Genomic DNA, 12,988 nt, shown 5'->3' on the forward strand with positions numbered 1-12,988 from the left:
TTGGGGGACTGTGTAAAGTTGGGGACTGTGTAAAGTTGGGGGACTGTAAAGTTGGGGGACTGTGTAAAGTTGGGGACTGTGTAAAGTTGCGAGATGTTTGGAAAATGCCCTCATGAATGCCGTTAGCCAACAAGATGCAGCCCAGTGAGATACCACCTTTAACCATAAGATCATCTCTTTTCACAGTTTTCTTTTTAATTTCTTTATTCTAAAGCATAAGTTGTGTTTTCTTGCACACAAACGGAACTAAACTTAGATCGTTTTGAGTCATCACTACGAGTTTTGGACAGCAGATCTGTTCTGTTGTATGTTTTGACAGGCTTGGTTCTCTGCTTTGTCTCGCTGCAGCAAGCCCCTCTGGCTCAGCCGGAGTCTCCCACAGCTTTGGCAGGAGAGGACGCCCGGACGCCTCCTGACTCAGGAGAATCAGACAAGGAGTCCGTCAGCAGCAGCTCCAACGGCAACGGAGACACAACCACAGCACCAACTGTTAATGGGAGTGGGTCTGTGGCCAAAAATGGCTCCTCCTCCTCTTCCAGCTCATCCAGCAGTGGATCTGCAGGAACTGGGTCAGGGGGGAAGGACAAAACTAAGAAGGAGAAAGATAAAGATAAAGACAAGAAAAGGGCAGACTCTGTGGCCAACAAGCTTGGAAGTTTTGGCAAAAGCCTCGGCAGCAAGCTGAAGAAAAACGTGGGTGGTCTGATGACCGGAAAGAACGCCGCAGCAGGAGGTGCCAAGCAGGAAGGTGGGGAGAAGAAGAAGGGTTCGTTTAGGGGGAGGAAGGGCAGCAAGGACAGCTCTCCTTCCACCCAAGCCTCAGAGGATTCTGGGAAAGGCTCCCCCTCCTCAGGAAGCGAGCGGCTCCTCGGGACGATGAGCAGCATGAGCAGCAGCGGCGGGAGCAGCACGGAGAGCGACAACTACAAGTACAGCTCAGACGTGAAGGTCAGCCTGGGCATCCTGCGCGCCGCCATGCAAGGTGAGAGGAAGCTCATCTTCGCCAGCCTTCTCACCACCAGCAACCGACAGCCCTTCCAGGAGGAGATGATCCACCGCTACCTCGCCGATGCAGAGGAGCGCTTTCGAACGGAGCAAGAGCAGCAGCGTCGCGAGGCCGAGAGGAAAGGCATCGCCAACAGCGTCCAGCCTCCTAAGAAGGAGGTTCTAGGTGGTTCGGAGCTGAGCTATCGACCCTACGAAGCCAAAGAGGAGCTTTCAGAGAACTTGTCACCTTCCTTCAACCCAACTCCTTTGAGTCCTTCTATGTACTCTGCTGTAGTGCCCATCCCCCGGCCCTCCTTCATCGAGCAGCCCCCGGCTGCACCTCTGACCCAACACCTTCACATGCACGGCCACTTGGATACACGCCGCCTACTAGCTGGCGGTGCTCCAGCAACCTCTTACCCCGGCCTCCCCTCGTACGCCACCCTTCCCCGGCACTACCCCACCACACAGGGTCCCTCCCACCCCCAGTACAACATATCCCAAGACACCTCCTCCTTGAGCCCGTCTCGCCTCGCGCCGTCCTACCCCGAGTTTGACCCTCCCGATTACCCCGGGGCTGAGCTCGCTGGTGGGGGCTACACCAACGGCTTCCGGGACATGAGCTCCAGCCTGGACTCGCGCAGCGGGCTGCCCCCGGTCAGACACTACTCACTGGGCAGCGCAGGCGGTCTGTCCGGCCTGCAGCCCAGCCGTTGTCGGACACCCACCTGCACCTACTTCGGACACCCCGAGACGGGGAACTACTGCTCCTACTGCTACCGGGAGGAGCTGAAGAAGAGGGAGACAGAACTCGCCATCCACAGGTTCTGAACAGACCTCGCTGTGGCTTTAGTTTGAAGAGTGGCCTTTTTGTGTTTCGGGGGGGGGGGGGGGGTAGCTCCGCCTCTAAACGGATAATAACAAAGGCAGCGGACTCCCTCTTCTTATTTTGAACTGTCACTTCCTGTTTCCGTGACGACAGGGTGGGTTCTCGCTGCTGACGGTCACATGTTCCACCGTAGAATAAATAACTGCACATCGGTTACATTTTGCTGTGGCTCTTTTGCGCGCGTGCGTGCGTGCGTGTGTGCGTGTGTGTACTCTTCCTTTGTAAGAGTTGAACGCCTTGCTACTGTCTCCTGGTGGAGCGAATGTAAACGGCAGAACGGCGCACTCGTTGGGTGCATCGTTCACGCTCGGGCACTACTCGCAGCGATGAAAGCACAAACCGAAAAGTGTCGAGGGTCTTCACTACAAACGTTGTGTTTGGCCGTTTTGTCAGATTTAACCGTTACACTAATAATGTTCGTCACGTGTACCTCAAACATCACGTCACCCTTGTGCAAACTGAAACTACTGTTTGATGCTCCGAGTTAAAGGTCGTGTGAGCTGCTGCCGTGCTGATACTCCTTCAGAATGCAAACACAAAGATGTCCAGCCCTGCACTCTCACTAATCATCTACGTTTACAGTTCATTTCATCTGAGCTATGGAGGTTTTAGTCGTTTGATGATCAAGACCAGCAGACACACGTGAGGAAATAAGTTTATCTTCATTTGTTGAAGAAAGAAAAATAAAACTAAAAGATCTTTGAAATAACTTGAAACTGACAAAATGATCAAATAATTCCTGATTAATGAAAATGAGTCGTTGCTTTTGAACTTTGGTTCAGTTGAATTATAAAATACAAAAACTAATGAAACTGGCCTTGACAATAAGGTGGTACCATCAGTCACTGCAACCAAGTGACGTCTTTAACTCTGAGACCTCTGCACCTGTCCTCAGGTGTTCTGGTCCACCTGTCCACAAGTGTTCTGGTCCACCTGTCCACAGGTGTTCTGGTCCACCTGTCCTCAGGTGTTCTTGTCCACTTGTCCTCAAGTGTTTTGGTCCACTTGTCCTCAGGTTTTCTGGCCCACCTGTCCACAGGTGATATGGTCCACATGTCCTCATCAGGTGTTCTTGTCCACTTGTCCACAGGTGTTCTGGTCCACCTGTCTGCAGGTATTCTGGTCCACATGTCCTCAGGTGTTCTGGTCCACCTGTCCTCATCAGGTGATCTGGTCCACCTGTCCTCAGGTGATCTGGTCCACCTGTCCTCAGGTGTTCTTGTCCACCTGTCCTCAAGTGTTCTGGTCCACTTGTCCTCAGGTGTTCTTGTCCACTTGTCTTCAGATGTTCTGGTCCACTTGTCCTCAGGTGTTCTTGTCCACTTGTCTTCAGATGTTCTGTCCACTTGTCCTCAGGTGTTCTTGTCCACTTGTCCTCAGGTGTTCTGATCCACTTGTCCTCATCAGGTGATCTGGTCCACCTGTCCTCAGGTGTTCTGATCCACTTGTCCTCATCAGGTGATCTGGTCCACCTGTCCTCATCAGGTGATCTGGTCCACTCCTCTTGATCATTCTTTCAACCTTTTATTTAAACACGTTGGTCCCACTGAACCTCTGGGACTCATTTACAAGAGAGACCTGAAAGATCCATCTGCTCCAGATGTTTCAGCTCCTTCCACAGATGTTCAGCAGGATTGAGATCAGGACTCAGAAGGACACTTCAGAACAGTCCTTTGTTTGGTTCTGATCCATTCCTGGGGGTTTTAGTTGTTGGTTTTGGGTCATTGTCCAGCTGGAGGACCCATGGACTGAGACCAGTCTTTCTGACACAGCAGAACATTTTGATCCAGAATGTTTTGATACTCTTCATTTTTGTCAAGTCCAGTTTAATTAATTTTGTTATTTATTTATTTATTTTTAAGCACAACTTAAAAACCATCATGTAATACTTTTTAATTTACTTTTAATTCATTTGAATGTCCTTTTTCAGGTTTTTCTTTCTTTGACAAGAGATGACAAACAAATTTACCTGCCTGTGTGTGTCCAGTGTAGCTTTTCGTTCTGCTCTTCCATGTCGTGCTCAGCGGCACTACGGCGCTGCTCGTGAGTGTAGTCACTGAGTTCAGGATTTCCGACCTTGGAAACGTGCGTGTTTGATCGGAATCATTTATCTGGAACAAGACGTTTCTGACGAAATGAACAAACTTTCAAGAATAATTGGATATTTAAAGCAGAGTGAAGGAAAGCTGTTTATAATGTGAAGCAAACTGATCAGCAGCATCTGCTGTTCTCCGTTTTATTAAATGCAGCTGATGTTTTCATGTGGCATGAGAACGACTTGGTGTCCGATGCAACAGTTTTTTTTTTTTTTTTTAGATGCACCAAAAAGACATATAAAAAAAACGTAATATTCCAATCGCACCGTACATCTGAAAAAAGAGCATCAACACTCGAGTTTAGGTTTTTAGACGTTCTCCATGCAGGATGTTTGCCAGATTTATTCATACAAATGTGTCTTTTTGTTTGTTTCACGTGACGAGGCACTTTTTCCTCAGTTCTGATGACGAACCCTCGTTAAACACCTCCAACATGTTCCAAACAGTCCGAGAGTTGTTTAGATTTTCATTTGCAGTTTTGTGTTTTTATCGGTTTGCCACCAAGTTCCCTCATGTTTTGCACAGTTCAAGCACTTTTCCTGACGTCCGTTCATTCAAAACTCTCTTCCTATGATCGTCTCTGCAGCCACTGCCAGTTCTGTTTAAAGTGGACTAAAATGCACAAACTGGAAGGTGTCATTTCCAGTAAACCCAGCGTCCTAATTGGCCTTTACAGCAGGTTTTCCCTTCTGCGAACTGTTTGCTTCACTGCCTGCAGTTTTCACTACTGACACCGAGGTGTGCGTACGTTCGTGTTGACACGTTTGAAATAATATAATTATTTCCAGTTTGGATTATTTATAATTTGAAATAGGAGCTGATTTGTTGGCGTCTTCCTGGTTGCTTCACGTTTAAGACTGTTTTGTTGTAGTAACGGCTAAAGTAAAGCTGTAATCCTGTTCCCTGATACAAGCCATGATGTGAACTTTGAGGATGAAAGTTGCTCTGCTCCTTCATTTTTATTGAGGTATTAGAAAAGCACAATACAATATGCAATCCACTGCCTTGGCCACCAGAGGGTGCTCTTGTCTTGTTCTTTCCCCTTTTTTAACCAGTTTGGTTCAACAGAAATAATAAGGAATCATTTTCAGAAGTGTTATTTAAACACTGTTTCACTACAGAAACTCCCTCGCTGCTAAAGCTGCAATAAGAAACTTGAAGTTTTTCTGCCGTGCATTCACAAGTCACAGTAAAGCTCCTAATTATCCCCCCCCCCCCCCACCAAAAAAACAAACATTTGCTGTGTGAATGTGTTGAGAGCCGTTGGTTTGGGAATATTTGCCTGTTTTAGTTTAAATAAAACGTGTCGTGAGCTTTTCTTTCCTCCAAACCTATAATTAGGTTACAAACGATCCGTTTTTTTTTTTGTTTGTTTGTTTGTTGGTTTTTTTTTCAGCGATGAAACCGGTTTCTTCAAAAAGCGTCGAACGTTACAAGCTGCAAACTTTGTTTTCTTTGTTCTATTTTTTTTTTGTTGTTGTTTTTGTATTTAAGAATAAAAACGAACGCTTGAAAGGTTGTATAAATATGTTCCAAGTTATTTTTGTACGCCCAAAGTTTTACAGTGTTTTTTAAAAGAATGTATATCTGGATTTTGGGGCAGAGTTTCCATTCATTGACATATTTTGCTTTTGAAGACCCCCCCCCCCCCCAATATGGGCCTTTACATACTTGAGTCTCTCACTGCAAATAAAGTTCCTCCTTTCTGACCTGACGATTTGAGAATTGATATATTTATACGTTTCGTTGAGATGGTTTACGACAGGGCTGTTCAACTGGAGGCCCGGGGGCCAAATCAGGCTCACGGGAGTGCTCAATGTGGCCCACTAATGGGTTCATTTTGAAATAAAACTACCATATTTTCCAGACTATTGAGCGTACCTGAATATAAGCCGCGCCCACTAAATTTAAAAGTAAAAACTTTGTACACAAATAGACCGCACTCATCTTGATGTCCACGTTGTAACATGAGATATTTACACTGGTTTCCCCCGTGGACCAGTTCATTGCTCCTCTGGGACCTGTTCGATCATTTCATTGGTCAGTTGTTTTTTTTTACCTTTACAGGTAGTCTCATTGAGTCATGAGGACCCACCCCCTAAGAGAGCCGTGTATTGGGCAGCTGTGTGACGAGGCTAAATGTTTTGGCTGCATGAAGCTTGTTAGCCATTAAATAAATAAATAAATAATCCACAAATTAGCCGAAGCATTGTAGCCGTGGTGTTGAAAGCGTGTGGAAAAAAGTAGCAGCTTATAGTCTGGAAATTACGGTAGATTTTAAATAATAACAAGCTTATTTAATGAGAATAACTGCTGGATGTCCGGCCCCTGAGCTCTCGGCTCTCAGTAACTGTGGCCCCTGAGCAGTTCAGATGAATAACCCTGATTTACGATGTTCTTTCTCACCGTCTGACTTTTTATTTGTCACCTCGATGAAATGCGTTCGTCTTGTTGCGTTCAGACCTCTGCAGCCGTCGGTCCACGCTGCTCTGAAGCTCCACTCCAACCAGAACTGACTCCGTATATTTTTATATATCGTACAACGCCGCCAGGAGCAGAATATTCATCGTCAGCAACACGAAGCGCTCGGGAGTCGCATGGGACTGGAACTGTCGCATGTAAATTGCAAACCGTTTGACCAAATCAGTGCATTTTTCTGACTTGTTTTTCTTCGTGTTTGTTTGGTTTGACTTTACTTTCCAGAGAGGAAAGTCCCGAGGCTGTGTGAGTGCAATCTGGATGGACAGAACGTCAGATTTTATGTTAGGTTAATATTAATATGATTATTTTTTTGCACCGTTTGAATAAATTATCATTGTATTTCAACAACCCGATGCTTCTTTGCTCCTTTTTTAATCCACTGACTTCTGCTGCTGTGCAGCGAATAAAATGTAATTGAAAGTTCACTTAAGGTGCACAATTTGGGTTTACTTGGCTGCAAACTTTGTTTTTAAAAATATAAAAATGTATTTAATCATGTCCTCTGCACAGATTCTTCTTCTTCTTCTGAAAGACGTGTTCAGTCTGAGGCCTGCCAACAAAGTCTGTCGTATAAACAGCACCTTACTGACGTGTTGCGAGGCAGCCTGATGTGAAAGTCCCAGAAACTGGCGTTACATGCAAAATGAGATGACCGATCGAAACAATCGATCATCAGTGCATAACGATCAATTGTTAAAGGTCTGATGGCCGCTTGCTACTCACCAAACCAGCCTGAGGACAACCATTAGATTATTTCAACGACTGCCGGGATTTTAAGAATTGATCATTGGATGCACAGCTGATTAACTTTTGGAGCCAATTCAATATGGCCGCCACGGCTAATAAACCTTAACGCAAAAATATCTTGTTTTTCAGTTTTAGAGATTCTGAGCTTAAGGTTAGTGTGGCAGTAGCTGAGAGTCCTTCGCAACATGTTTCTTTACGGGGTGTTGGGTTGATCATTTTTAAAAGATGACATCACCAGGAAACATCTGCATGACGTTTGCAAAATATTTACTGCCTAAATCAGTAGACGATAAAGAGCTTCTTTAAATCGATTTTCTCCAAACAAATTCAGTTTATTTATAAAGTGACAAGTCACAACATCTGTCTCAGGGACTGAACAGAAACATTCATCTATAAAAATAATAATTTAACTTTATTTATCTGAGGAGCAACTTTGAGTTTAACTCCATCACTGAACTCTCAGCTTGAGCGAGCATGAAGGCGACAGTGGGAAAAAAAACTCCCTCATGAGGAAGAAACCTTTAGCAGAACCAGGCTCAGGACAAGAGGACCATCTGCTTCGACCGGCTGCGTTTGGTAAGAACAGATACACAATGGCAGGTCAAGAATCACATGTTAAGATAGAAATAGTATCAAATGAAAACTATTCAATTTTAACAATTCGTTTAGGGACATGTGGTCAATTTGTCCTCTATTAGTCTAAGCCTAGCAGCACAACAAACCAACCCTAACTATAGGATTTATCAAAAAGGAAAGTCTTAAAACTGGACAGCCTCACGGACAGAAACTGGAAGATGGTTCCAGAAGAGAGGAGCCTGAGAACTGAAAGATCTTCCTCCCATTCTGCTTTTGGAAACTCTAGGGACCGCGAGTAAACCTGCAGTCTGAGAGCGAAGTGCTCTGTTCATATGGAACAATAAGATTTCAAATATAAGATGGAGCTAGGTTGTTGAGAGCTTTGTAGGTTAGAAGTAAGATTTTCAATTCAATTTTGAATTTGACAGGGGGTCAATGGAGAGGAGCTAAAACTGGAGATCAAACATTTTCAAACGTAAGGAGACATTTGTCGTGTGCCCCAGTCTTTAGGAGCCATTTGTTGCCTCTGTCATCGCGTATTATCTTAACCTCGCTGCATTATGCATCAGTGAATAACTCCAGCTCAGATGATGAAGGTCCTGTGTCCAGGACTGTTTTATGTATCAGAGAAATCCGACCCTCTGATGCAACATTAAACAGTTTCCCATGTGGTTAAAAAAAAAAAAAAAAATCCAGACCTCTCTATTAAAGCTCACCTGGACACTGTCTCTCCTGTTCAGCCGAACAAAGAGTCGCTCAAACTTTCTCTTCCTGCGAAAGGATTTCAGCTAAACTGAACCCCTGGTGCTTTTCAGAAGGTGGAGATATGTTTTTGTCTGTTTTGGACGAGAAGAGGAAAGGTTCCTGTACGGACTCACCTGAGGATCAGAGGAAGGTACTGGTGGTACATTAGCAGGAATTGTATTTATTCATTTAAAATGCAGCACTGAAACTCTGACTGTTTTACAGATGTTGGTTTTCTGGCTCAGCTTTAGCAGAACTGGATCATTTTAGTCATGCAGAGTAAAGGTGTTGGCTCACTGAACTGCTGAGAGTGGCTGGAGATAATAATCCATCAAGCTACAAGTATTTGTGACACATATGCATGTTTGCGTGTCCAGTTTTTTTAAATCACGGCTTATTTTTGTGTGCACGGTTTGCAAAACTGTTTTCTTGTCCCGATGAATGCTCATTAATCCAGGTAGACGAATCAAAGGATTCTATCCCGCGACCTTCTCGCTGTGAGGCGGCAGCTCTACCAGCGCCACCGTTCCGCCCCAGTTTAGCGTTAGCGAAGTTAATTTTTTTTTTTAGTTAGCGGAATATGGATTAGCGAAGCAAACATTTTTTGGTGCTCCCCACTTTTTGGCGCTTCAGGGGTTCCATACATCATCCTTGAACTTCAGCACTAATAATGGTGATCCGTTCAATGTGTTCTGGAAAATCGTAAAATAAAAATAAAAAAAACTAACGTGAACGATTCTAATTTCTGTTTCAGTTATGAGTGTGGACTTTGACTTGCACGTGACAGTGTCCAGGTCATAAACTGCCTCGTGCTTCAGACGTGCTGTGTCTTTAAGGAGCTGCTGTCCACTTCTTTTTTTTTTTTTTTCCACCTCTCAGCGCTTCACTATGGCGAAGGAATAAACAAACAGAGGGAGATGACGGGCGGAGCGGCCGTGAACGCATCTTTCCGTTAGCGACAAACTCCGCTGGCGGCGCGTGCTCGGGGTGTTTTTGCGTGTGGTCGGGCTGTAGATGTTGTCAGAGCGGAAAGCGATGAGAAGAGCTCAAATAGTTTGCTCGTCCTCGCCGAGAACCTCCGCTGGAGACGCCGGTGCTACGGGCTGAACGTCGCTTTGTGTCGGTGAACGGAGTTTCGGGATGCTAACAGAACCGTTAGCGTAATTTTCTCCTACACGTCTTCGCTCCGTGAGCTCAACGTTCCCTTCTTTTAAATCGGCCTCGGAAATGTTGAGCGGATCCAAAAACACGTTCAAAGTGCGGCAGATGCTCCCGGACGTGAAGGTGAGTTAACGGACGAGCTGTCGGTGAAACGGGTTCAGTCGAACTTTTCTCCAATAACTGACCTACTTCTGGTTCACGGTGGAAATCCGGACTTTGTGTTTCACGTGGACGCCTTTAAGAAGATGGCTGAGCAGTTTTTTAAACTAGTGTGACTGTTTTAAATTAAGAAAAATAATTCGCTCAGTGAGAAACCCACAGGGGGCCAGGAAATCATCCCTGAGGGACTGCCTGGTTTGTTCCTGGGTTTCCAGGGTATAAATGCTGCTTTATGTATTGCTTGTTAACAGGACACACATGAGGTACATAATTTCCCTTTAATTGGTTGCATGCCTAATTAAAGTCCAGGGTAAAAGTGTGTGTGTGGGGGGGGGGGGGGGGGGGGCTCTTAATGACTCCCCACCCCAGGGGTTCCTTTATTTGAGAATTAACTGTAGTACAGGGTTCATCATCATCTTGACAGCTGTTCTCTGAACATCTGCCTTCAAGGAATAGCTGTGAAATGTTAAAGGGGGGGGGGGGGGGGGGGGGGGTACAAATGACTTGTCAAGCTATCAGCACCGAGGGCTCGTTAGTTTGATGGAAAACACAAAGCAGTGACTGAACGTGCAGTTTCCTCAACAGTCTTTGTGCAGCCTGGCGTTTTGTTTCTCTTTGGATATTTTCAGCAGCCGCAGGGGGAAATGGGAACAGATGCCTCTCTTTACTCCCCCCGCCTCAGGCAAGGCTTGCATGTGAAGCGGCGGTGATGTGGGAGAGGAGGGGGTTTGGTCTGTACAACATCTGGCTGTCGCCATGGAGACTGGAGCTGGACGAGTCGGGGCATTTTGAATTTCGATTCCCCCTGAATGAGACGTTCAAAAGCCCCCGCCGCCACCGTCAGACCCCCACGTGTTCATATCTGAGAACGTGGCTGAGATGCACTGATGCAGGCTGTGGACAGTAGATGATATGCAGAGGCCACCCACACACGCCTGTGTTTCACTTTCACGAGCGTGCGGTTGGAATGGATCCAGCCCTGGACTCACTTTGGACCAGATGGAGTTTCAGTTTTCTGGGCGTGTTGTCTCCTCTTTGTGCGAAGTAGGTCTGCAGCCGAACGTTTAACTGGTTGTGATCCAGCGACTCCTACTAGTGACTTCGTGACGTTTTACTGGAAGCTCTAAAACCAGATACAATACCTCTAATCTGTCACGCGCGTGGTTTTATGCTCAAAGTCCAGAATCCAGCAGGATGTGATGTACAGTCAGGCATCGCGTACCATTCAACAAGAAGTGCAACAAATTATCACGATTATCAAGCTGAAGTGTTTAGAGTCGTTTGCTGGAAAAGCATCAAATAAGGAACAAAACCCACCCAGTATTTTTCTCATATTGATGCTCAGTGTGTCCAGAAATTAAAAATTGGTTACAGAATCTGCGAACAGCTGCCGACTAAGTGTCGGTGTACTCATGGAAGCAGCTGAAGGGACTGAGAGTACGTCGAGAATGGTGACACGTGTATGATCCAACTGGGACGGAGAAGTCCGACAGTTTTAATGTGTTGGTTTGTGTTTCTGCTCAGAGTGAAGTCTGCAGATAAAAAGATAATTAGGTTCAAACGGTAAACTTACGGATGGTATAGAAGACATTTCTGCCTAATCCCTGATTCCAAATTTTTCTGCCGTACACGTCTCACCGCCCTATAAGTCACATCAGTTCAAATTTGTCAAATAAAGTGGAAAAATCCATAAATACGTCGCATCTATTATGAGTCGCCGCTGACAACCTGGAAACGTGGGCCGGTGTTGTGCCAAAAATCGATTGGCTGCCAAATGGCGACCGCAGGAGCGTGCACGGGACAACTTTAACAAGAATTTAACAAGATTAACACCTAAAAACAATTATTTGTTTACTCTGAATTATAGTAAAGGTGTGTCTCAGTTGAACTTTTACTTAATAAATGCACTTTAATGGTCAAATCAACTGCATTTTGCCGGGGCGGCGCAGAGAAATGAAGCTGATTTGACGGTTGTTCTTGGACAAGGTGGCAGCTTTGGCAAGCAGGTTGTATCATTAATAACCACTTTTACCTATTACATGATACAACGGCATGCCATACAGCTCAACTGCCATCTAGCGGCTGAAAATGGTAGTGTTCAACATTTTTCAGTCAGGTCATCTGGACAGTTTCTTTTTCTTTTTTTTTTGTGCTGAAACGTTTCGCCTTCAATCCAGAAGGCTTCATCAGTCAAGGAAACGCACAACAAAACTGAATCTTACTCCAACAGCTTACTCCAAAGCGGAACAAACCAGTTCTGCTTGTGATAAGATGGCGTCTTTGGTACGCCCCCTCCTCCATTGCCGGCCCTCTTCCTTTTCGACAGTCTTGTCAAACTGGTTGAAAACTGGTTGGAAAAAAGGATTTTGTTGTTTTCAACCAGTTTGACAAGACTGTCAACAAGGAAGAGGGCTGGCAATGGAGGAGGGGGCGTACCAAAGAGACCATCTTATCACAAGCAGAACTGGTTTGTTCCACTTTGGAGGAAGAATCAGTTTTGTGTTGTGTGTTTCCTTGACTGATGAAGCCTTCTGGATCGAAGGCGAAACGTTTCAGCACAAAAAAAAGAATCTGTCCAGATGACCTGACTGAAAAATGTTGGATTGTGTACCTGGATTATTGAGCATGGACTTTGGTAGTGTTCAATATTTTCAGTCAGAATGAATGAAAACGGTCATATCTTATCCAAAAATTGGTTTATAAATATGTCGCTTCGGCGTGTAAGTCCCAGAGCACGTACATTATGTAAAAAAAACTGCGATTTTAGGGCGAAAAATACAGTATTTATTTTTATAGTTGTCTTCCTTTACCACTTTTCATTTAGCGGCCGGTTTATTCCCATTTTTCCACCTAAACGTCTTTTTAAAAAGTCTACACTTGCCAAATTTTGCCATCTTTGTTTACCCACTTGAGCCTAATGTAGGTCCGTCATGTGACTCAAGCTTCCAAGTGTTTTTTGGGCAAATTCATACAAGAGCTTTGTTTACATTGAGTGCAGACCCACATTTTACAATTGCATATTAATATATCCAGAAAACGAAACTCTTTCAAAGTGCATCGTTTGATATATCAACCTTTTTAATGCTAATTCATAGCATATTTGAAGTCATGACAGTACAGAGGGCTAGGGCTACTCGTAAACAGGATA

At 45.0% G+C, this 12,988-nt stretch overlaps 2 protein-coding genes across 2 annotated transcripts in view; both read left to right on the top strand.

Annotated features, from left to right (window-relative positions):
* Positions 1-1,818, top strand: part of otud7b (OTU deubiquitinase 7B) — a 13,657-nt gene extending 11,839 nt beyond the window's left edge. Inside the window, exon 11 of the mRNA XM_037676718.1 lies at positions 349-1,818. Coding sequence (XP_037532646.1) covers positions 349-1,818 — 1,470 coding nt within the window. The remainder of the gene's footprint in view (positions 1-348) is intronic.
* Positions 1,819-9,566: 7,748 nt separating this feature from the next.
* The window catches only part of mtmr11 (myotubularin related protein 11), a 35,058-nt gene continuing 31,636 nt past the window's right edge, over positions 9,567-12,988 (top strand). Inside the window, exon 1 of the mRNA XM_037676719.1 lies at positions 9,567-9,804. Coding sequence (XP_037532647.1) covers positions 9,748-9,804 — 57 coding nt within the window. The 5' untranslated portion in view covers positions 9,567-9,747. The remainder of the gene's footprint in view (positions 9,805-12,988) is intronic.

Source organism: Nematolebias whitei, chromosome 5, assembly GCF_014905685.2.
Source record: "Nematolebias whitei isolate Nwh7 chromosome 5, NemWhi1, whole genome shotgun sequence".
Lineage (NCBI taxonomy): Eukaryota > Metazoa > Chordata > Actinopteri > Cyprinodontiformes > Rivulidae > Nematolebias > Nematolebias whitei.